Genomic DNA, 26,091 nt, shown 5'->3' on the forward strand with positions numbered 1-26,091 from the left:
GGCGACAACCAGTAAAACTAAAACATTATACTATGGTTTATCAGCTATAAAATCAAAAACATCACTTCATAGTTTAGCCGAAACTGCTGTTAACACACTCGTTACAGGACCCTTAAAATGTGATAACCACTGTGTTACACTTGTTCGTAAAAGAGACCATAACACTTCCTGTATATGTGGCAACAAACGGCCCAACACTAAAGGCAGCACTAAATTTATTCAAACATCAAAAAGAGATTTTTCTCATTCAGATAAAGCTTGCATACATTGCACTGAAACAGCATCTTGCAGTACTCAGTTTTTTGATAAAACCAACAGCATAACAAGAATTAAGCCAGAAACAAAGTCTGCATCAACTCTCTTACCAGATTTAAGTATACGCAGACCTCTTTTACCAGAATCAATAATAGATTCAAGTATACCAAGATATTCCAATAATGAAAGACATTATTGTCAACATTATTTTGAGGACATGAATAGAAACCCACCTAGCCATAGATTTGTAACTGCTAAAAGATGGGCTCTATCGAATTACCCCATAAGAGGTCCAGATTTTTAATTCTAAATCAAGAGACAAAATAATTTATGAAGTACATACAATACCAGTTCAAGTCGAGTAGACATCTCTGTAAGCAAGGCATGGTGTCTTGAAGAAATCATTAGAAATGTGTTCAAAACCAAATAAACAACAATAAATGTTGATACTACAAAAGAACAACTAGTTAAATTAATTACATGTCATTTATTTGCAGTGGCCTAGCGTGCCTTGGAGAGGCCCCGTATCAAAATTAGTTGGGAGGATTAATTAAAAGTAAAGATTTCTCACTAAATGAACAAAAATGCTCGCTTAAAATAAATATGACTATGACTTAACATACATAGAATGTTTACAACTTTTGGACGCTTAAGCAAGGAATTCAATGAGATTGTGGATTACATTTTACTAGTTATTGGTTTTACATGTAAGGGGCCTCATAGTCAGGGGGCTCGTATCATTGATACAGCTGATATGGCGGTAGCTATGCCCCTGTTTATTTATATGAATTGCAATAGACAAAATAAAACTGCATTATCAATATTATGAAAGCTTTTATTTGTTTATTTGTTATCCAGTCCACTACAATCAGCGTACAAAATTAGTGCTTTCTTGTTTTGTACCTAAAAAAATAATACATTGCAACATTGGTATTATTGTATTATTTTTGATATATAATAATAATATAACAGTAAAATATATTGGTGTAAAAGTTAAGTGATGATTTTCAAAACGATGAGTTTACTAGTTTTAAACATAAATTAATTCATTGGTGTAACTAATAGGACATGTTAAAACACAACTTTATAGCCATTTTAGTAATAAAATTACCTTTTCTGTAATATTTGTAGAGTTTAATTCATTATTTTGTTAGGTTAAATTTTAGTGCATTACTTTATGTATTATATTACTTACTTTATTTATATCTAGAAAATAATCAAAAAATGCCTGCATTGTTTGTTTATAGGGTTAATGCATTTAATCAATCACTTGCCATAATTTACCAACATTCTAACTTCTATCTTAAGCCCACAAGGACAATTTTTAGCATGTATTTGTAAATATTAATTAATTACTTTTAATTAGTTACTTGAATTATTGCTCTACATTTTATTGATATTGTATATTATATTATCACACTCCTAATTCTATTTTAAGTAAAAATATTTTTATTTAACTACTTAGACGAATTAACCTTAATTTACTTTAAGGCATAGTTTTTAAACTACTAGTTAAACCAATGTTTAAAATATTATGATATTGAAAATCTATATGAATGTATGACAATGATGAACTTAGAATTAGTAAAAAATAGGACAAGACACATTTGTTCTAAATATTCTACAGCTTGTAATCCCACTACAGATATCAAAATGGCAGTACTTAATATTGTCAGTAGAACTAACTCCTGATCTGTGATAATGTATAAATACATACATATATGACAATAAAAACACAGAAAGACTGACAATAAGTGAATTTAAAGGGCAATCACAAATATTGAATGAAGGCCTATCAAGTCTCCGCAATTCCTGCCAAGAATGTAACCAATAAATAATAAAAAACATACATACAGCTGAACATAGAGCCTTTATAGTTAAAAAGGAGTTGAATAAATTAAAAATTTTCTCAACAGTGAAATTACTAAAAAAGTTTTCCAGAAAACTTATTAATTAAAAGAATTTTAATTAATATAAATATTTAAGTTACAGAAGATTCAAACAAAGTCAATTTAATTAAAAATACAGATTGAGGAATTAATACAACTGACAATGGTTATCAATCATGAGTATTCTAATGACTGATATTGATTTGTATTGTTTATTTCATATTATCAGGTGATGGAATATTACAAATACAAATCTCTGTAGTGGGATAAGCTGTATAATCTTGATTCTCACATATTTGGTTGAGCTGGACTGGCGGGAGGGGGCTGAGCCTCCAAATTCTTAATCAATTGAGCGAGCCAGTGTTTTGTAGAATTATCTTCTTGAAGGCATGTTGTGAATGTTGCATCCCTCAACTGGTCTGGAAGACATTGTCGCAGTGCCTCTCTTGCTCTAGGATTATCAGACAGTCTCAGGTAACACCTGACAACGTGTTTCAACAATCTCGCCGATGGATCTTTGGCTAAAGAGAGCACCATCTTTCCCAAAATCATAGCCACATGTGAAAATCGGTCGTAAGTCTGACAAATATAGCTCAGACCACTGTCATCCAGCAATATCTTCTGCAATATAAATGTTGCTACTGTCTTTGATAGTTCTGATCCATTTTCCATGATGCGTAAACATAGGGGTATAATCTCTGTGGTTAGTAGGAAGGTGATCACCTCTTGCTCATCAGTTTTCACTAGGGCACCTATGACGCCTAGGCTGGTTAGACGGAGGTATTCGAACGGGCGGGTTTTGGACACTGTATGGAGGAACGGGTAGAGGAAAAGAGGCACGTGAGCTTGTAGGAACGCTGACCTAGTCTCGGGGTGGGACGCTACACACTGCATTAGAGCTAGCGCGTTGCAGACCCGGTTGCTCTGGTGTGCTGTCAGTGTGGGCGGTATCATGGCCACGTAGATGTTGGTGATCTCCTGCAACAGCGCAGCGATTGTGCCGAAGCTGTGCCACAACATTGGCGCCAAATCTGGTACAACTTCGCGCTTTTTGCTAAGTTCCAACAGGGCATTCTCTCGTGTGTCCGGGTTACACAGTTCCAGGATCCATGTGTATATCTTTTCTCTGTCCACGACCGCCTGCATGTTAGCCGGGCTTTGTTGTGAGCTCATGTTATTATTCATTGGAATTTTGTTTTAGAACACAAATATATGATCATAATTGAGCAAATAAATCGCTCATAAAACGAGTGGGTTACTGCGTCTCTTAAGTTTGTTTTCTTAAACCCTAACTATTAAAGTCTTTTTTTGTCAAAATTTCATTCCGTACAACATAATTAGCTGCTAAATATTCGTTTAAAACAATATTTACATTTGTAAAAAATCACTTCACACGCCAGCATATATTTTTTTATTTTTATTTTTTTTTTTAATTTTTTACGGCCCTGAATACCAGACCATAGATGCCATAACTTAACACGCCACACTCACAGACTCGATTTACACCTTTGTTGGTCAATGTTTTTACAAAAGAGTATTTTAGGTCACTAGCGGGCGCCCGCGACTTCGTCCGCGTGGAAATCAATGTAAACTTTCAACCCCTATTTTATCCCCTTATGGGTAGAATTGATCAAAATCCTTTCTTAGCGGATGCCTACGCCATAACATCTACTTATGCCAAATTGCAGCCCAATCCGTCCGGCGCCCAGTGGTTTGGGCTGTGCATTGAAAGATCACTACTAAGTCAGTCACCACTGAGCAAGTAATCACTACGTTTTATCAGTCCTTTGAGTTTTATATCTAATATATAAAATTCTCGTGTCGCGGTGTTCGAACTTGAACTCCTCCGAAACGGCTCGACCGATTTTGATGAATTTTTTTGTGCATATTCAGTAGGTCTGAGAATCGGCCAACATCTATTTTTCAAACCCCTAAATCCTAGGATAGGGTAGTGGTAGGGTAGGGGTATGGTATAGGGATAGGGTAGCGGTAGGGTAGGGTAGTGTAGGTTTATGGTATAGGGATAGGGTAGGGGTAGGGTAGTGGTAGGGTAGGGTAGGGTAGGGGTAGAGTAGAGGTAAGGTAGGGATAGGGAAGAAGTGCAAATAAATAAATTAATAAGTCAAAGCGAAGCTTGAGCGAGTCCGCTAGTATTTAGTTAAAGGGAGAATCACTGTCTACGACGCCGACGTGTCAGCAGAAAGCGTAAAGGCGACCTAAACTTATTGGTTCAAATTATGGAAACAAACCCCAAAATTTGGATTTTACCAAGACAGAAAAGTTAATAGACGGATAAATAGCATCCGTCAGCGTTTCTAATTATTACAGAAACCATAAAGACAAGGCGATTCGATACAAGGGATCATGACACATGACGTTTTCTCTAACCTGCGTAATCAATTGTATAAAATGGGTACGTCACTAGTGCGTCGAAACTGAGGCGGTCAAAAGTGCAAAAGTGGGCAATTGTCTTTTTTAATTTAGTCGCATTGTATATGTCACCGTTAAATTGTAAAATACGTTAGTTTATAGTCTAACTCGCGAGATTGTAAGCTGTGGATATATTGTAAACTGAACATACTGCCAAGTGCATACAGCAAGTGGCACGTCGATTCTCTTTCTACGATCGCAAACGCTTCGAAAACTAGAAAAATGTATGGGAATGACACGTGACCTATCGATAGCAAATGTCATTCCCATACATTTTTCTAGTTTTGTTCACTTGGCGCTTGATGTTTGAGGTTATCCCTGGTGATCCACATTGGGGTTGATTTTTAAAATAAAATTATCGACAATTTTTTGTAAAAAAAACCTTTATTTCATACAGAAATTATGTATTTCTTAAAATAACTAGAAGTAAAATAAAAGTCAATATTGTTAAACATAAACATCACATTTGGACCAGTAACAAGACCACATCGAAAAGCTAAGTTGAACGTAAGATCTATCATTGCTTTTATCTACGAGTACGTTAGTCCATTTATGATATGTTAGTTTTTTCATTATTAATACTCTCCAGAAATTACTTAATTAATTTCCCGAAAAAAACTAGAAGACGATCTTATATTTTGTAACATACATAAATCAAAAAGTATATATTTTTAGCACAACATACATTGAATGTTTCATTCGAAGAAGTATAAACATAAATGCATGCAAAGACATTTGTAGTTTTTTTTTAAACGTCCATACAAATCCAATGAATTTACGTCTTTGTGACGGCATAATGGGCTAGTTGATACTTTTTTAAAGGGTCTTAAATTGTTTTTTAGCGTTCTACTAAATTGAAATAAAATATGTTTTTGTGAGAAAAAATATTCAAAAATTCGACAGTCAGTGGACTGTCGGCCATGAAGGCCTATATTTTAACTGTTTCATGACGTCACGTAAACACTAAACCCTAACGAATCGGATTGTTTGACAAAATTATTAGATAATAATTATTTACCCGTTTATTCATCTAGTTAACATCGTGACGTCACAAAATGGACGACATAGTTTTTTGAAGTTTGGAACAATTTAATGAATACATAATTTTTAAATTAAGTTTTCTATGAAATCCTTTAACTTTTATTAATTTATATTGATATATTTCGGAACATTATTTATGTACTATTCGAAATTAATATTGTTTATATTAACTTTTATATGAGTCAACTACCCTACTTTACAGTATTTAGTATGGGGCGCATTTGAGCGACCTACTGCAGCGCCGCGAAGACATCCCTGTATTTCCGCAAGTAATAATCATAGCTTCATTGTTACTTCTACAAAGGACATGTTCCAAAATGGGCCTTTATTATTTATAATTTATTTATAGCAGGTCGATAGTATATTTTACGGATAGAAGATACAAATTGCTGTTGAAAAAATACTTTTCAGAATTTTAGAACCCGCATTAATTAGATAAACTATTTTTTTTTGTTTCGCTCTTGTCTACAAATTAAACATCAGAAATTTAATCAATATCCGGTGTAATCTGTCAATGTCATGTAATATTGTCAAATGTCAATAAGCCACAAGTTAAAAAGAAACATTAAATCGTAGACAGAGAGACATTAAACAAAAAAAAATCCTTAAATTGGTTTAAAATCCATAAACGATCGCTTCTTCGTGAAGATCACTGAAATGTTGTCAGCTAATGAACAAAATACATTTTAATAAATTAATTTAAAAAAATGAGGATGAAATTTTTTTTTTAATTTGGGTTATAAGCCTCCCTCCATACAAATTGGGACATGCCCATTGCTCTACTATTGGCATACTTTTAAAACGAAAAAAAAATTACAGTAATAAGTATTATGTAAAAATTAATTACACATAACAATCAAATATTAAAAAATAGGAAACTTAACAGAAAAACAGTTAGAATGTAAGAAGTAGGTGTCATAAAATCACTGACGTTTAATTGCATATATTATTACAGGTTTAAAATGGTTTCAATCCTGTGATTCCAAAATTTTGATTTTATTTTCTAGAATGAAATCAATAAATTCATGCACTTAAATAAAAAATAATTGAACACCGGAACTATTTTAATCTATTACAGGCTCAGACCAATTATAGAAGGACCTGTATCGCACTCATAGTCACGAACAAAATTGTCTGTCATTTTCTGAAGAAAACAAGCTTAGATTTGGTTTATAATTTATACTAAACTGGAAGTTTTCGCCCGTTTTTTACACAGTTCAACTACACAAAAAGGTATTTTTACGGAGCTCTTTAACCGACGAACACGATTACAACTATTTAACATCGATACTATAGAGACAGATTCTATAATCGCATTAGATCGTTGATCATATACTTTGACAGAAAAGTAAAGTCTAGCGAGGCAGGTCCTATACAATAATTGGTCTAAGATAACAGGATATTTTCTCAGGACATACTAAAAAGGCACTAATTTAATATCTATACTATTAGTTAAAGATACACATACATCACAATACAAATGCCATCTTGTAAATTGAAAAAAAGTATGAGGTATTCAACGAGCGTTAGTACTTTAAAATTGTACGAGATGGCGTTACAAGTTCTTTTAACTAAAAAAACATGATTTATAAAAAACACAGATCATGTTACTTCTAGATTTTATAGTAATACTTGTATATCAGCAACATGCTTATATCTATAGAAAAACTACACTACAAAATACATGGTTGAGGTTTGGTATATTGTATTGACACTAATGACTATTCCATAGACAACAAACTGGGAAGTAAATAGACAACTGATTTGTGTCTACTTTAAAAATTGTACAATTTTGACATCACAAAACAATTCAATGAATAATTTTTCAGTTATCTCAAATAGTATGGATGACCATTTTCAGGACTCCGTAGTCTACAAGGGACCCTTATAGTTTCGACATATCAGTCTGTCGGTTTAGCGCAGAGATTATTACTACTAGAAAGCTGTAAGTTATCATGAGTACATTAAAAATGTGAACTAAGTCATAAAGTAAAGTCTTGAAAAATATATATTTTTTTGTTTTTATACCTACATGTAAAGTGGGTATAATATGTGGGTATATAATATATTTATGGTGTGGGGTACCGTAAAACTATAACAGCTAAGTAGCAATTGCTATTTAAAGAGTAATAATCGACCAACTTAAAAAACGTAATTGTAAAATTTAAAATTGTATATTAATTCCGTTGTAATAAGATAAAGTTGTCAGTAAGTTAACTCAGTCTGTTAAAACTAGTAAGCTGAATTTTCATTTGGGTATGAATATTTATTTTGTTCAATAAAGTAGTAAGAAAAAAATTAAAAATATATATTTGGGGTTCTTTCCCTACATTTTTTATTGCCTATCCCATGGTGGGGTATTGTTATCGGTATTTTTGTGCATTGTTTAAGGGATTTAAGTGCTAACTTAATCTACGGAACCCTAAACTGCGCGTGTCGGGCTACGGTTGGGTGGTTATTTTTGATAAATGTGTTTAATTTTTAGAAAATTCTACTTCATACTACATTTCATGAAAATCGTTGGAGCCGTTTCCGAGATTCAGATTATTAAATACATACAATAATTGCCTGTTTAAAGGCACTATAGATATTAACACGTTAATTGCTACATCACGCGACGTCGCGTTATGATATAATCGGATGCATTTTTTATGACGTCTCGGAAATAGGCTGCAGCTGTCGCTAAGCACAAGTCGTTCATAAAGTAAGCATCGCGCCCCTACGTTACTGTTGATATCTAAAACTTTGTATTGAGCAGCTTAACACACGATATTTCGAGGCGTTTTGGCTGGAAGAGGCTTCGGCCGTGGCTATACACCCAACAAAGAAGTACCGCCAAGAGATTTAGCGTTCCGGTACAATATCAGACCAAGGCGCGTTTGGAACCCTCGTAACTTTAATTTTAAGTTTTCGACTATTATTACCACCATTACATTAAAATAAATTATGACATAATCCTGACCTTTCAAAAGTTCTTGCAAAGTAAGCCTCGTCGTCATCAACCCATATTCGGCTCAGCAGTGAGCTGAATATGGGTTGATGAAGTAAGCCTAATTGAAATAAATGAATTTTGTTTTTTTATCGTGTACAAACCGAAAGGGGTGTGGATTTCATCCTACTCTTAAAAAGGTGGCCCGCTTCCATGTAATATTACATCATCACTTACTATCAGGTGAGATTGTAGTCAAGGCTTAGCTTGTAAAGGATAAAAAAGCGTCATAAAGACTGCATGCGACTATACCTTATAATTATTAAATGATTATGAAACACGGCTAAAACTCAAGTGATATTAGGTCGACGAGTAACTCGATCGAAGTTCGGATCGTGCCGCGATGCAAAAACCAGCTCATGACTAAGGGCCCCGTATGGGTTCGAAACTAGTCGGGCATACTCCGACCTAATATCACGTGAGTTTTAGCCGTGTTTCATAATCATTTAATATGAATAACACTCACGATAGTTTAAATTCTAAAATACCTTATAATTATTCTAAAATTATATCTACTTATATTATATTGGAACTGAAATACCTATCTATTTTGTACTTATGTGCTACATGTTGGTATGCACTACTTCTGTGCAGCGTCGTATCCGGGAAGGAAAATTCGTAGTGCACCCATGAGGTGCGTGTTCTTTGTGATTTCGAAGTCCGCCAATGACTGTCGACAGCATGGACACGACTTCGAATCTGTCACTTTGAAGGCACGCTTTATACAATTCTGTAAAAAAAGTATTAGTATATTATTTATTATTTTTAACAAACTTTTATTTAACGTTAACGGCAACCACACGGTTGAAACTGAGCGGCATCAACTAGTATCGTCATCATCATTATCAACCCTTATTCGGCTCGCTGAGCTCGAGTCTCCTCTCAGAATGAGAGGGGTTAGGTCAATAGTCCACCACGCTGGCCCAATGCAGATTGGCAGACTTCAGACACGCAGAGAATTAAGAAAACTCTCTGCTATGCAGGTTTCCTCACGATGTTTTCCTTCACCGTTTGAGACACGTGATATTTAATTTCTTAAATGCACGTAACTGAAAAGTTGGAGGTGCATGCCCTGGACCCAATTCGAACCCACACTCCTCCGGAATCGGAGGCAGAGGTCATATCCACTGGGCTATCACGGCTCTCGTCTACTATCAACTAGTATTAACAATATTTATTAATGAATGATAATTCGCTTACCAGACAGAAGTTGTGCAGGCAAGGCGTTGTGACAGGGGATATAGCCAGCCCCTGGCATATGATGCAGCGGAACACTTGCTGCACTTGGTCTATGAATTTCTGAAAAAAAAAATAAAAATTAAAAAGTTTCGAATTACCCTCGACATAAAAAAGAGAGCTGTGTCGGGCTGCACCCGTTTTTTACTTCATTTGGTGGGTTGTCGTTGGTTGACTACAACTTTCAATTTCAATTTCTTTAACTAAAATTAACTTAGCATAGCTTAACTGTTTTTCACGTGTTCATAAACAACCGTTTTTGGATACGTGAAAAAAAACGGGGACTCTTACAAACAAAAAAAAAATGAAAAAACATATGCGTCGAATTGAGAACCTCCTCGTTTTTTTCAAGACGGTTAACAAAACCCATTACATTAACAAAAATATAATTCTAACAACTCAGACAATGTTTCAAAATAATAAAAAAATAATTTGTTTAACATACCGTTCTCGATTCATTGATTTTAAGGCATTCTTGCCACAGTTTAGCATTCTTTTGGTCCGTATTGATTGCGTTCTGTTCGTCCTCGGTGAGAGACAATGTCTCTTGGGAAGAGTTTGATGTCAAAACTGAAGCTGGAACAAAAATGTAAAAAGTTTGTTAAAAAAGAGGTTAACCCATGTTTGCGATACACGCGACATCGCGTGATGTGGCAGTTAACGTGTTAAGGTATGTTTGTACTTAAAGTGTTTTTCAGATAGCATGGGTACGGTGACAGTCGTCTGTATGACGATTATATTACGTACAGCAGATGGGACCTGCTCGAGGTGGACTTGTGACATTGGGTGTAGGTTTAAGGGATCCCTTTAGAATACATCACATTCACCTTCTGTGGCTGACATATTCACCATGCCCACACTAAATAATTTATCACAGCACATCACACTAATATATACTAATATTATAAAGCTGAAGAGTTTGTTTATGCGCGTTCAATCAAACAGATTGAACGCGCTAATCTAAGGAACTACTGGTCCGATTTGAAAATTCTTTCAGTGTTAGATAGCCCATTTATCGATGAAGGCTATAGGCTATATATTATACCGATATTCCCACGGGAACGGGAACCACGCGGCGTCTGCTAGTACTAATATATAAATGCGAAAGTTCATGTGTAAAGTGTGTGTTTGTTCCTCCTTTGTACAGAGGCTATTGCGATTTCGTAAAATTTAATTTTTAGGAGTTAAATTTCCCGGGAACCATGGATTTTTCCGTAATGAAAAGTATCCTATGTGTTAGTCCTGAGTAAAATCTATTTCCATTCCAAATTTGCGACCAGTTGCCATGTTACTAGGTAGGCGAGTAATAATAATTAGTTTCTTTTTTTTGTTTCATTTTTGTAGTATAGCTTAAGCACAATAATTAAAATTAAATTGATTTTATGTATGCCTAGTAATAAGTATGGTAATAAAGATTATTTATTATTATTATAATTAAATTTCAGCCAAATCGCTGCACAAAGAAGGAACAAACATACACACTTACACATCTAACTCTTGCATTTACATATCAGTGTGATGTGATTACAACACAAAATCACTAACACGACTAGCAGCATTACGGTGTTCACGCTGCCTAAGAAAGAACTGAACTCAAGTCATCCTAATACATCTTCTTATTTATACCATCACTGTTGCAACAATATCATAAATACCTCCTTCTTAAAATAATATAAATAATGAATGTTTTTACGACTAGCAGCGTGACGGTGTTCACGCTGCCTAACAAAAAACTGAACTCAAGTCATCCTAATACCTTCTTATTTATACCTTGCAACAACAACATAAATACCTCCTTTTTAAAATAATATAAATAATGAATGTTTACACCACCCGTAATGGAGGAACTCGTAACACTTGTTGCGTGGAGATGAAAAATGATGTTATTTAAGTACCTTTTTTAGCAATAGGCTCGCTTTCATCGTTTTCTTTGGTCTCGTCGTCCATGGAACGTTTCCGTTTTCTAGTTCTATTGCTATCAGTGTTAGTTATATCAGATATAGTGTTGTCGAGGCTATCCGATGACTTGCTGACGTCAGCATCGTCATTTGATGTCAGAAGTGTTTTGAGAGTCTGTTTGCCCGCGTCTTTCTTCATTTTGGCTTCCAAATATCCGTCTGGGTACTGAAAATTGTAAAAAAAGTGTGTCAGCACCGTCGCAAAATTTACGCCTGAAAAGTTAAAGGTGCGCATCCGAGGAGCAGCAGGCCGCGGCGTGCACGCCTGCACGCTGTTGCAGGGTGAAAGGTGCGCAGAATAGGTTGCGCACAAAAACGTAACGCTGTCATTCGTTCATGGAAATTTACTGTCCATATTTTTTTCATACCGGGGGCTTTAAATGAAAAATTAACTCCAAAAATAATAATAAGTCGATGTACCTTCCAGGCCTACTTCTTTCGGCTAATTTTGAGTTTTTAAAGTTTTGCTTGTAGAGTAACTGTAAAGTTACCAAAAAACATCCAATTTTTGGACTAAATGACAGGTGTATGGAATGGAGCGATTTTAATAGGTCGTGTAATCATCATTACTACCCTGTTTGGCTCACTGTTGAGCACGAGTCTCCTCGCAGAATGAGAAAGTTTAGGCTAATAGTACATCACCGCTAGAGTGATGTACTAATAGCATAAACTTTCTGCCAATTCGCATTGGGCTAGGGCAGACAGTTTAGGCATTGAATTGGCAGATTTCACATATGCAGAGAATCAAGAAAATTGTCATGTATAGGTTTCCTTACGAAGTTTTCTTTCACTGTTTGAGACTGATATTTAATTAAGCCCCGGACCGGATTTGAATCTACACCCTCCGAATCGAAAGCAGAGGTTAATATTCATTGGGCTATCACGGTTGTGTAAGTAACTTTAAGGACTTTAATTATTGCAAATGAGGGTAGTTAAAAAAATAGTAAATTATATTTACCTCAATAGGGTACTTTTTCGCTTTCTTCTCCCATGGTGCCGGGTTCGGGTCATCTCTGCGTAGATGGTATTTGTACACTTGGAATCCAGCTAGACCCTTCTCCGCATAGTACTTCACTACTTTATAAATTCCATCATACCTGAAAAAATTGTTATTATCTACACTTATAATAAATCTGTAGAGAGTTCAATTCTGTACATGAAATATATTCCCAAAATAACTATCAGGGGGTGATTAGTGATCGATACTGATGCCAAAAATGCAATCAGTAAAATGTTTGTCTGTCTGTCTGTATGTTCGTTATAGAGACAAAAACTACTTGACGGATTTTAACGAAACTTGGTACAATTATTATTCATACAGGTAGGTTATAGTATTCATCACGCTACGGTCAATAGGAGCAGAGCAGTGAAGGGAAATGTTGGGAAAACGGGAGAAGTTACTCCATTTTTACAGCAATACTACTGTAAGGGCTGGATTAAAGAGGTCTAAGGGCGGACGAAGTCGCGGGCGTCCACTAGTATAAAACATGTTTATTTTTTTTTAAATAGTATTAGCCATATCTTTTTATAGTATGACCATATTATATTCCCCTCCAACTAGTCGGGAAAGACTGTGCTAGGAGTGGGTACGACAATAGACCAACGGGCGGGGATCGAACCAACACCCCTCGGTGATGAGTCCGACCGCTCTTACCGTTGAGCTATTGAGGCTATAAATAAGTGTTGTTTTATATCGGTATCTTACAACTAATATGACAAGCTTATTAAAGTGAACACTTACCGTATACCTTCTTTGGGCGCGTATTTAGACACCTTCATCATTTTGACCGAGCGCAGGACTCGAACCGGCTTCCCGTCGCGCCACTTCGCGCCCGCGTCTGCGCCCTTGGGGTTCAGTGGCGCTGCGCAGTTGCAAGCCAGAGCTCTACAATACATGGAATGAGTATAATTAAATATATATTTTTTTAGAGCCGAGATAGCCCAGTGGATATGACACCTCACCCCAGTGAGCGAGTGAGTGATTGAAATAGTTGCCGTGGCCCACGTCTTAGTAACAACAATATAAATGAGCAGATCTTACTGATTGGAGCGCGAGAACTCCTGGTCGCACGACTGGTGTACGTTCAATAGTTGCCGTGTTCCACGTTTTAGTAACAACAATATAAATGAGCAGATCTCACTGGTTGGAGCGCGAGAACTCCTGGTCGCACGACTGGTGTACGTTCAATAGTTGCCGTGTTCCACGTTTTAGTAACAACATTATAAATTAGCAGATCTCACTGGTTGGAGCGCGAGAACTCCTGGTCGCACGACTGGTGTACGTTCAATAGTTGCCGTGTTCCACGTTTTAGTAACAACAATATAAATGAGCAGATCTCACTGGTTGGAGCGCGAGAACTCCTGGTCGCACGACTGGAGTACGTTCAATAGTTGCCGTGTTCCACGTTTTAGTAACAACAATATAAATGAGCAGATCTCACTGGTTGGAGCGCGAGAACTCCTGGTCGCACGACTGGTGTACGTTCAATAGTTGCCGTGGCCCACGTCTTAGTAACAACAATATAAATGAGCAGATCTCACTGGTTGGAGCGCGAGAACTCCTGGTCGCACGACTGGTGTATGTGAAATAGTTGCCGTGGCCCACGTTTTAGTAAAAACAATATAAATGAGCAGATCTTACTGATTGGAGCGCGAGAACTCCTGGTCGCACGACTGGTGTACGTGAAATAGTTGCCGTGGCCCACGTCTTAGTGACAACAATATAAATGAGCAGATCTCACTGATTGGAGCGCGAGAACTCCTGGTCGCACGACTGGTGTAAGTTGCCGTGGCCCACGTCTTAGTGACAACAATATAAATGAACTCCTGGTCGCACGACTGGTGTATGTGAAATAGTTGCCGTGGCCCACGTCTTAGTAACAACAATATAAATGAGCAGATCTCACTGATTGGAGCGCGAGAACTCCTGGTCCCACGACTGGTGTAAGTTGCCGTGGCCCACGTCTTAGTGACAACAATATAAATGAACTCCTGGTCGCACGACTGGTGTACGTTCAATAGTTGCCGTGTCCCACGTCTTAGTAACAACAATATAAATGAGCAGATCTCACTGGTTGGAGCGCGAGAACTCCTGGTCGCACGACTGGCCCGCGGTGCGCTTGTTGCCGCTCAGGTCGCGCCCGCCGCTGCCCGTATACGTGAACTCGTTGCCGTTGTCCACGTCATCTTCGTAACCACCTAATGACATTCATTATTTTAAAATGAACTAATAAACAGTTTTTAGAGGCGTCGGCACTGCCTAGAGCTGTTCAAGAATCTTTTTTAAAGCGGTTAGAAGCTACAAGTTTAGGTCACATTTTTGACACTCGTAAGGGAATGAAAATCTAAAGCAGTCTTACTCTAAAAGGACGCACAATCATGTAGAAAATTTCACTTAAAAACTGGCGTCGATATTGCTTTGGCAGTTTTAGAATTGGTAAAGAAAATTATACTGAAATGCCTTTAATTGTAGTCCAATCCAATATCCAATAAAATCCAAATTCAAATTCAACCTTAAGTTAAGAGTTTAAGGTTGGATTTGCAATGCGCAAGAAACTTGACTACTTGAATTGAGTGCCAAGAAGTTGTGTTTGAAGTCATTGAGTGGGAACGTTTTTTGGTAGCTGATTGTGCATACACTGTTTAATAGGAGATCGATGTAGTCTTAACATCAACTATTTACCTGATAACACTATGCTGAAAGCGCCTACATTGGCTCGACCATGTATGCCTGCTACTGACGGTCTATGAAGCCCAGTTTCTGAGACCTGTGTATAAAAAATCTTTTAAATACACATTAGTTACACATAGTAAAAACAATAATTTTGATATACATAAGTTGATTAAACTAAGTAGAAGAATTTAACATCACTTAACATTGAGTAAGATCACATTCCAGGGCCTGACTTGTCTATAAGAAAATCATTTTCTTGGTGGTAGGTCTATTTTCTTACCTGTATGCGATATAGCCAGGACATGCCCACTTCTATACCCGGTATAGGACCAAAGTGATCAGCTGGCATGTCACTATCTTTTGTTCTTCCTGAAACAATCATATAAAAATAAACCTGAAGGTTTGTTCGTTTGTGGATTTCATTATCAAAAGTACATAAAGAAAGCCTTCGCTTTAATCAAAAAATCAGTATCAGGCTCAGTATACAAGCACTTTTGATACGTCAGTTGACTATTTGTAAAGATTCTACCACCGGTTCGGAAGGCAGATTCTGCTGAAAAGAAACCGACAAGAAACTCAACAGTTGCTCTTTTGAAAAAAAAATCATACAATAATATTATAATTACAATTGATGACAACATTACAATTTCTTATAGTTTTACTTCCTGTGTGAAGGTGGAAGCTGATCCAATGGCCTCCAAGCAACTTTATCATTAAGGAACTCATCAATGGTGTAGTAACTAATTAGCCGTTAGTAATGACCAAAGAGTAAATTAATATAATGACAATGAGTCACTCTATGCTATATACTAATATTATAGAGGTAATTTTTTTGGTGTTGTATGGTATCTTTGGACCTACTGAATTGATTTTGAAAATTCTTTTACCATTACAAAGTCACGTTACTTGTGTGTGCTCAGTGGTGTGCACTTCATACATGCAGAAATGCTTTGCTTACCCTAAGGACTCAATATAAAAAACATAATTAGACAAAAAAAAAACGTTTTTTTTTGTCTCACTATCCTTTTATTTCGGCCCCTTCTCTTTGCACTTTCCTGATCATAATTGCTCTGAGCATCTCTGAGTATTTCCTCCATCCTTCCTGCTAGCATGCGTGGTTAATAAGGTTTTGCGCATCCACGTTTAGACGGCCTCCGTGGCGCAGTGGTAACTGGGCTGATTGAAATTTTCTTAATTAGTCCAGGTCTAGCTGGTGGGAGGCTTCGGCCGTGGCTAGTTACCACTCTACCGGCAAAGACGTGCCGCCAAGCGATTAAGCGTCCCGGTACAATGCCGTGTAGAAACCGAAAGGGGTGTGGATTTTCATCCTCCTCCTTACAAGTTAGCCCGCTTCCATCTAAGACTGCATCATCACTTACCATCAGGTGAGATTGTAGTCAAGGGCTAACTTGTAAAGAATAATAAAAAAAGTCGATTTGTTTGTAATAACTTTCCAGTCCATTGCCAGCCCGTCAGCCGGCATTTTGTCAACCTACCCACACAGGCCATCCCTCGGCCCCAGTCGCGGCCAGGGCCCGCCCTGGCCTTCTTGGCCTGCTGCGCGGCGCCGGGCGCCACCACGTCGTTGACGTCGCGCTTGCAGTCCGCGCAGTACCAGTCGTCGTCCGGCACCGCCGTCAGAGGCGGCACCAGGCACTTCATGTGGAAGCCGTGCTCACATTCGTCGCAAAGTAAAATCTGGGAATGGAAATGCATTTATTTATACTAGTACATTATGACATAAATGCGGTAAGTTGAAAATTACAGCTGAGGCAATATTGCAAGCTCGAACAAAAAAGGGTAAACCTGGCTGAGTTTGTTGTGGGCTCTTCTCGGACCAAGGCGCGTTTGGAACCCTCGTAACTTTAATTTTAAGTTTTCTAATAATTATTTTCACCATTATCTTAAGTTTAATATTATTACCTGACGATTCGAAAGAGCTTGTAAACTAAGCCTATTTGAAATCAATGAATTTTGACTTTGACTTTGAACCGTAGGCGAGAGCTATAATAAGGAAGCAGAGGCTGTAATTAACAAAGCGCACGTACGTTTTATAACACATTTGCGAGGAAACACATTTTCTGAAAATGAATTTGCATCTTTGTCTATTTTCCACTATGATGAAATTTTGATATGTTTGTCATTTTTGCACAGATAGCGAAGTGTGTGCGTTTGTTTTAGGCAAATGCACCAAAAACATCCAGTATTACTAATACAGTAAATTAATATTTTTGTATTTCTGTTACAGATAAATGGTTGTCATTGTCAAAATTATTAAAATGAAAAAATTTAATGTTTTTTTATTATATTTTATCACACAAAGTTAATTTTATTCATGAAATGTTGACCACTTTTCTGCCATAAATACTCTTTGCTAAGATTTTAAAAAGAACCGTTCGTTTTTAGACGGATGTTACGAGGGCCTACGAGTTCCATCTAACAAACTATAAATATACTAAACTATCTATATGTTATTATAAACATTGTCTGTTATTTGCTGATAATAATTCTTCAATGTCATGATTACAGTTTTTCGTTTATAAGATACTGATTTGACTAAACCTAAATATTCTATCTTTAGCTTTATTATTTATTATTTAAACTCAGATTAAACTATTTACATTTTATAATTAATTTAAATATTATAATGATATTAATTTCATAATGTTAGACTAAGCCGTAAAACTGTATAATTAGAAAGTAGTTGACAGAAACCATTTTGAATTGTAAAACTGTTTGAGTCATAGTCGGTAATTATTTTGTCGTCTGGTAGCCAGTCGAGCGCGATCGTTCTTGGTGATAATACAGTTTGTTGGAATTATACGAAGATTTTCATTGCTGAATACACATTCCTGACGTCACGCTGCCCGTCTCAGTAATATTGCAGCACTTGTGCGTTTTACTATACATTACGGCACATGTGCGTAACAATACATAACAATATTGAAATGTGAAATAAGAGATACTTTGTGAGCAAGTTTGTTATAACCTTTATTTGTACACTACTACTGTACTGTACTAATCAAGGAAAATTAACCCTTCAGTGTGCCTAGGGGCAGTTTTCAATGTATTCATACTGTGACGATCACGTAACCGTAAACGCGAATTTCTAAGGCGCCATCTAGTGGCCCTACTGCACAACCGTTTCAATTCCTTAGAAGTTTGCGTTTACGGTTACGCGATAGTCACAGTACGAAAACATTGAAAACTGCCACTAGCGACACAGAACAATAGTGAAACGCTTACATACCTCGTCAGGGCTTTCTTTCCCAGCGCAAGTGTAACATCCACAATATTTACAGTCCACGTCGCGATCATCGCGACACTTGTCACAAAGGAACGGGCTGCTTCCTAAAATAAAAAAAACAAAACAAATTAAAACGAATTTTAAACGTACGATACGTGATAGCCCAGTGGATATGACCTCGGCCTCCGATTCCGGAGGGTGTGGGTTCGAATCCAGTCCGGGGCATGCACCTCCAACTTTTCAGTTGTGTGCATTTTAAGAAATTAAATATTACGTGTCTCAAACGGTGAAGGAAAAACATCGTGAGGAAACCTGCATACCGGAGAATTTTCTTAATTATCTGTGTGTGTGAAGTCTGCCAATCCACATTGGGCCAGCGTGGTGGACTATTAGCCTAACCCCTCTCATTCTGAGAGGAGACTTTAGCTCAGCAGTGAGCCGTATATGGGTTGATAACGACTCAATCGCAAAGCTTGCAACACTAAGTAGTTAGTACTAGCAGAAGCCCGTGACTTCGTCCGCATGGAAATCAATGTAAACTATCATGCCCTATTTCACCACTTTAGGGGTTGAATTTTAAAAATTTTTGAATTACATTATATTTCGTAATTTTTTTATTATTTATGAACAAATTTTACTCTAAAAATGAACTTTCCATACAAACTTTCAACCCCTATTTCACCCCCTTCTTATTTTATTTTCACAATATCCTATAACCTTCTCCGTATTATGGTCTTAAACCCAGCTAAGTTTTATTTGAATTCATTCGATAGTTTCCCGAATAACAAAAAATACCCGAATAACAAAAAAATACAGACTGACAGACAGACAGACAAAAAATCGAAAAATAAAACATTTTTAGTATCAGTATCAATTATATAATGCCCCCCCTAACAAAAATTTTCAAAATATCTTCAATGTACAGAATGTACAAAATGTACAGAAATAGTCACCGTTACTTACACAGAAATAGTTACTTATAGTCACAGTTTTAAAAATTTGTTCATAAATCATAAAAAAATTACAAAATATAATGTAAATCAAATTTTTTTTAAATTCTAGCCCTTAAGTGGTGAAATAGAGCTTGAAAGTTTACATTGATTTCCACGCGGACGAAGTCGCAGGCGTCCGCTAGTGCTAGTTATAAAAATAGAATGTTTCACATACTTTTTGGTGGTGCAACTGAGGTCTTTTTTATATACTCCTGACTTCTCTCCTCCAAAGGTATTGGTTTCTCTATAGCAAATATTTTATCTTTGACCTGTACTTTAGTATCATTTTGTGGTACAGACTCTAGTCCTAAGTACAATGTTCCAATAAGGTTGTATGTTCTTTTCATTTTCAATATCTGTTCCACTTTGAAGTCATACCTACAAATAAATAATTATTACTAATTCTTGCTTGCTACATTTATTAGTGCCCAGTAATAATTTTTTTTTTAAATATTTCATTTGTCTACTCTACCTTTGACATGTTTTTTTCTCTTCTTCAGATAGAAAAGAAGAAAAGACACATATTTTATTAGCGAATTTGTTATTGATTACCAAAAACGTATCAATACAATCAATCAGTGGTGAACACAAAATTATTAACTATACTAAAGCCATATTCGAGGAGTACTGTTTACTAATGAAGGTAGAAAATGCATGTCATTTCATAACTTTTTTTATATAATTTTTTGTATTAATTTTTATAAAATATTATTCAAAATATATTGACTATATCTGATTGTTTTAAGCTTATTAATCAAATTTATTTTCATTAATTTGACGGCCGCGTGGCGCAGTGGGTAGTGACCCTGCTTTCTGCATCCACGGTCGTGGGTTCGATTCCCACAACTGGAAAATATTTGTGTGATGAGCATGGGTGTTTTCCAGTGTCTGTGTGTATTTATACAGTATATAGGTATTTATATGTAGTATATAAATGTATATGAATATTATAATATCAACTACCTTAGTACCCATAACACAAGCTACTCTGTATGCTTAGTTTGGGGCTAGATAGTGATGTGTATTGTTTAAGTATATTTATTTATTAAAAAAAAAAAAAAAGAACAACTACTATTGTCACGGTACCCATGCAATCTGAAAAACACTTTGAAGGTATGACTTTAAGAAGTGCACATATTCTAATTAAAAACTTTGTGACACAAAGCAAAGAACACTCACCAATATCCTACTTCCCCTGGTTTGTCCAGGTTAAAGTTAATCATAACAGTCTGGCCCGCTTTCAAGTCACCTGGACTAATAACCTTACGGGCTCTTGGCCTCACGTCTGATGGTTTGCAAAATACAGGGTCATCTGGACTGCAATAAATTATTTATACCTTAATCATTATTTATACCTTAATCATTTCATCTATATTAATAAAAATAGATCTTCAAAATGTTTGTGACTACATAACTTTCAAAAGACTATCATATATTTGGGTTGAATAATATAAAAATTAGAAAAAATTTAAAAAAAGTCTAATAACAAAACTTTTCTGTACACCCATACAAAAATATCGTAATAATACTTAAAAGGGTAGGGTAGGGTATGGGTAGGGTTGAGTAGGGGTAGGGTAGGAGTAGGCTAGGGTTAAAATTGGGTAGGGGAAGGAGTAGGGTAGGGATAGGGTAGGGATAGGGTAGGAGTAGGTTTGGGTATGGTAGGGTAGAGATTTTTAGGGTAGAGTTAGGGAAGAATGGAAAGAGAAATGGAAAGGTACATAGGATCTGCTAGTAATTAATATATTTGGACAATACACACATTTAAAAGAGGTGGATAGTAGTAGAATGGATTCATAACAAAAAATTACCTTAAGCATAAAGGCTCATAACTTACTTGTTATCAAATGTCACTTGATATAAAATGTTTTCATTGGAAATATCTTCCACGTCACTATTATTTGAAGACACATTGTCCTGTTCTTTGGGGTCTGATACTATTCTAGTTATTTTACCCTCCGACCAATAGCCTTCACTTTCTCTTGCATCAACCAAGTCACCCACTTTATAAAATGTACTGATGGCATCTGAAAATTGTTCATCCTTAGATTAAAGTCACTTGGAAATTATAATATACAGCATATTAGCTGACCCAGTAAACTTTGTTCAACCATATCAATGCAAACCTTCATATTCTATTTTCTCTTCATTAGGTTCTTCTTTCTCCACCTCTTTAGTTGTTGCTTGACTATTTTTTGTTTCACCTGGTAGACTTTTTTCTATTAGTTGTATAACATTGTTGAGCCTAATATTGTAGTCGTAGAATGTATACCCGTCTTCCAGCTACAAAATAATGGAAATATTCAATATCATTTATCTATATCGATACTAATATTATAAAGCTGAAGTGTTTGCTTGAACTCGCTAATCTCAGGAACTACTGGACTGATTTGAAAATTTCTGCCAGTTTTATTGAGGAAGGCTATAGGCTATATATTATCCCCGTATTTGTATGAGAATGGGAACCACACAGGTGAAACCGAGCGGCGTCAGCTATATTAATATAAGTGATATTAGTGATTTAAATAAGATGTAGTTTGTGAGATTGTGAGATTAAAGGCAGTAAGTCTGGATCTACTGAACTGATTTTAAAAATTCTTTTAATAAATAGAAAGCAACATTATTTATGAGTGTCATTAGTTATTTTATTCTGATATTCTCAGAAGAACAGGATGTATGACAGTAAACACATGTGGGTTCTTTTAGTCTATACTAATATTATAAAGAGGTTTGTGATATTGGATGGAGTAATCTCTGGATTCACTAAACCAATTTTAAAAATTTAATTACCACTAGGAAGCCACATTATTTGCGAGTGTCATAGGCTATATTTTATTCAAGTATTCTTTTGGGAACGGGTGCTATGCGTGTATTCTATGCACTATTCTGTTCTGAGGTTGCAATATACCAGACTGTAGAGATAACCCCGCTGGAATTTGTTTTTGTATACTGCCCAGCTTATACTGTGTTCAGAGCGGGCTTAAAGTTAGCAGCAGTTATAATATTGTTATTATTGCAAAACAATAAAAATACAGCATCGCCCTGCCAAGTAATTTTAAAATTTAAAGTTACAAGGGCATTAATCGCATTTGCAATATGCAAGAGTATCCAATGAAAGTTTGTAGTGCCAGCATTTATAAATAAATAAAATAGTCCTTTATTCAAAATAGCATTATACATTAATGAGTTTTTCAGATAGCATTGGTATGGTTACAGTTGCCTTATGACATTTATAATACATTCGTGAATCACAGCAAAATTCAATAATGAAAAAACTGTCACGTGCCACCGTACCCATACTATCTGATAAATACTATAGTTGTGCACAAACATTTATAGTATGTCACACGATTCAGAGTGCCATCTGATTTAGGCTTTTCCCAACCACTTGCTCTGCATCTCTGGTGCAGCAAGGCCCCAGAGTACCAGTATTTACTGTAAACGTTAAAAAATTTATGATACTGTAGTTCCTAACCGTCTTTACTCACGAGCAAGTGATGTTTTTTAAGCGAAACACCGCTGGCTGACTTCGCAGTTCTGTGTGGTAGCATTCTTGAGTTTCCAGCTCCCACCGTCAAGGGGTAAGTTAGATAAATACTTGTATACGGAATGGCACTTACCAGCTTTCCAGAATAAATCAAGTGTTGTCGTTCAGGCTGCACTTTAAATTTGTCCAATATTATAAGTCTAAATTCCTCTATCTTTGTAAGCATAGAATCAACTGGGATAACAACGTCGGGATGACCGACAAATCTAACTTTGACGTACATTTTTTTTAAATAAAACAAAACTAGATTAAAAGATAATCTAAAAAACTTTTTTAGCGAATCTTTTCGAGGAATTTCGCATTGAGCATTCTGACCTTTGAGTTCTGATCTGAACCACTTCTGAAATCAGATTTGAAGTTCTGAATACTTTATACCTTCTTTATACACACCGTCAAACACGTCAAATAATTTTTGATTATTTTTCAAAATCTTGAACCAACTTTGAAGCGGAAAGCCGGAAATATTTTTCGGAGGGAAAACAACTGTCAGTGTGTCACTTGAAATCACAGACATCACAGTTGACAGATGTCACACAGATGATGATAGTTAAACTTTTTTTTTAATTTTTATGAGTCCGGATACAAGTCATTTGTAACGTCTAAAAATGATATTTTGCATTGAACTTTTGAGTTTGACCTCTGTTATTGAGACCCATTTAGTTCATTACATCTACGTTGAAACCAAAAAAAATGAGCAATTACTTCAAAATATTGAATTCATTGTATTGTGACCACATGGTGACCACCATTTCAAATTGTGACAATTTATGAACGCATACCTACATCGCAACATTTACTATGTTTGCAAAATTGTCCCGCCATAGCCTCGAGCGGGAGTTCCATCCAGAATCGACTCCGAATGTATTCGTTTTTGAATTTTGTATTTGGAACGGCTATGACCATAGATTTACGAAACGGTACAAGCTATGGCATGACACTGTCATTTTGTTTGCGCTCTATAAATGCATAACATTTTATAGTATGTGCTTAACCGATTTGGCAGAAATTTAAAATGAAGATAAATAATACCCTGAATTAACAGATAGGTTAATTATCCTATCTGTTAATCCAGATAGGTTAAAAAATTGAACTCTTTGACCCAAAAAACTCGTTGTTTCCCGAGATTTATGAAAAAATGATGGTTATGATCTCCTGAGTAAATATGTTCCTTGGTTATGATGGTATGAATGAAGTTATACTTTCACCAGCGACTATTGAACCAAAGTAGCTGGAAATTGAAATGGAAATAGATCATATCTTCTTAGATTAAACCATAGGCTACTTGTTATCCCGGAAAAATTCATGTTTCCCGTGGGAGGTGTCTTATACCTACAGAATTTCACACATACCTACCTACCTATTTTTCCCGGGTAACATCACGGTGCGCAGCTAGTTAAACAAAATATTATAATTTTTATTTTGATGGTATACAAGTACCTAGGTATATATTTTTATGGTAAGGCAGGTATAGGTAGATTACCTTACTGTGGATGCGTTCATTGCCAAGGCTTTGTAGGTGTTTAGTATTAGTTAACAATCAAGCACTCCGATACCAAAGGCCATATCCAGACATATTTGCCTACGATATACAACGTTTTTATACTTTTAGACATGTTACGTGACTACAAAATCACCGCAAAAAGTGAACCGAATTTAGCTACTCTATTGAGTGCACACATGTACATTTTTGTGTTTACTTAGGTACATTTTAAATAGTTTTTACATAGTGTCTCCAACGGTGAAAGAAAAACGTCGTGAGGAAACCTGCATACCAAAGAATTTTCTTAATTCTCTGCGTGTGTGAAGTCTGCCAATCCGCATTGGGCCAGCGTGGTGGACTATTGGCCTAACACCTCTCATTCTGAGAGGAGACTCGAGCTCAGCAATGAGAAGAATATGGGTTGGTAATGATGATGATAGTTTTAACTTAGTGTATAGTGTAATTAATCATTATGGCAGAGACTCTGGATGACCTCTCACCTCAGTACCATGCTCACACCTCAGCAGAGTTTCTCAACGTGGGCCTAATAAAAATTAACATGAGCAAGACAAGGATCTGGTCCAGTTAGGTAGGTCCAATTTCGAGAAAGAGGTGAATCGCCGAATCCAGCTCGGCTGGGCAGCGTTCGGTAAACTCAACAACATCTTTTCGTCCGAAATTCTTCAGTGTTTGAAGACGAAAGTCTTCGAACAGTGATGACCAGTGATGATACTGTTCCGAGACTTGATCGCTGACTATGGGCCTTATTAGACGGCTCAAAGTCACTCAGCGAGCGATCGAGCGAGCTATGCTTGGAGTTTCTCTGCGTGATAGAATCAGGAATGAGGAGATCCGCAGACGAACCAAAGTCACTGACATAGCTCAACGAGTCACGAAGCTGAAGTGGCAATGGGCGGGTCACAAAGTTCGAAGAGCCGATGGACGTTGGAGTCACAAGGTGCTGGAATGGCACCCCGCACCGGAAGCGCAGTGTTGGTCGACTCCCCTCTAGGTGGACCGAGGATATCAAGGGGATTGCAGGGAACCGCTGGATGCTGGCGGCTTGAGACCGTTGTGCTTGGAGGTCCATGCAAGACGCCTATGTCCAGGTGTGGGCATCTATCGGCTGATAAGGTATTTACAAAACTCGACATAGTAGACAACATTTAGTATTTGTTCAAATAACTTTCATTGTGTACTATGCGACTTAATGAAATTAAGACAATTTCTACCTTTGTTCGCCTCAGTTTTGAAGCGCTAGTAGCTTGTCTAATAGTATAAAATCTTTGACGAATGTTATCGCCGCGTAGCAACGAATTGCGGTACGGACGTCTTCAGTGTGCTCGTGGCGTTC

General features: G+C 36.4%; 2 protein-coding genes across 2 annotated transcripts; both read right to left on the minus strand.

Moving 5' to 3' along the window:
- Window positions 1–1,069: 1,069 nt before the first annotated feature.
- On the minus strand, window positions 1,070–3,602 carry LOC112055458 (CCR4-NOT transcription complex subunit 9-like). The gene is made up of 2 exons (XM_024095581.2): window positions 2,437–3,602; window positions 1,070–1,158 (listed from the first exon to the last, which is right to left on the minus strand). Exons 1-2 carry the CDS (start codon window positions 3,327–3,329, stop codon window positions 1,137–1,139), a joined length of 915 nt encoding a protein of 304 aa, XP_023951349.1. The 5' UTR covers window positions 3,330–3,602; the 3' UTR covers window positions 1,070–1,136.
- A 1,675-nt stretch (window positions 3,603–5,277) lies between these two features.
- Window positions 5,278–23,656, minus strand: LOC112055461 (E3 ubiquitin-protein ligase UHRF1). The gene is made up of 16 exons (XM_024095585.2): window positions 23,331–23,656; window positions 21,837–21,993; window positions 21,548–21,737; window positions 20,890–21,027; window positions 19,886–20,088; window positions 18,722–18,822; window positions 16,968–17,169; window positions 15,752–15,840; window positions 15,481–15,565; window positions 14,870–14,996; window positions 13,540–13,683; window positions 12,757–12,895; window positions 11,736–11,964; window positions 10,286–10,416; window positions 9,805–9,903; window positions 5,278–9,334 (listed from the first exon to the last, which is right to left on the minus strand). Exons 1-16 carry the CDS (start codon window positions 23,478–23,480, stop codon window positions 9,185–9,187), a joined length of 2,334 nt encoding a protein of 777 aa, XP_023951353.2. The 5' UTR covers window positions 23,481–23,656; the 3' UTR covers window positions 5,278–9,184.
- Window positions 23,657–26,091: the final 2,435 nt, after the last annotated feature.

The sequence above is a fragment of the Bicyclus anynana genome, chromosome 22 (assembly GCF_947172395.1).
Source record: "Bicyclus anynana chromosome 22, ilBicAnyn1.1, whole genome shotgun sequence".
NCBI lineage: Eukaryota > Metazoa > Arthropoda > Insecta > Lepidoptera > Nymphalidae > Bicyclus > Bicyclus anynana.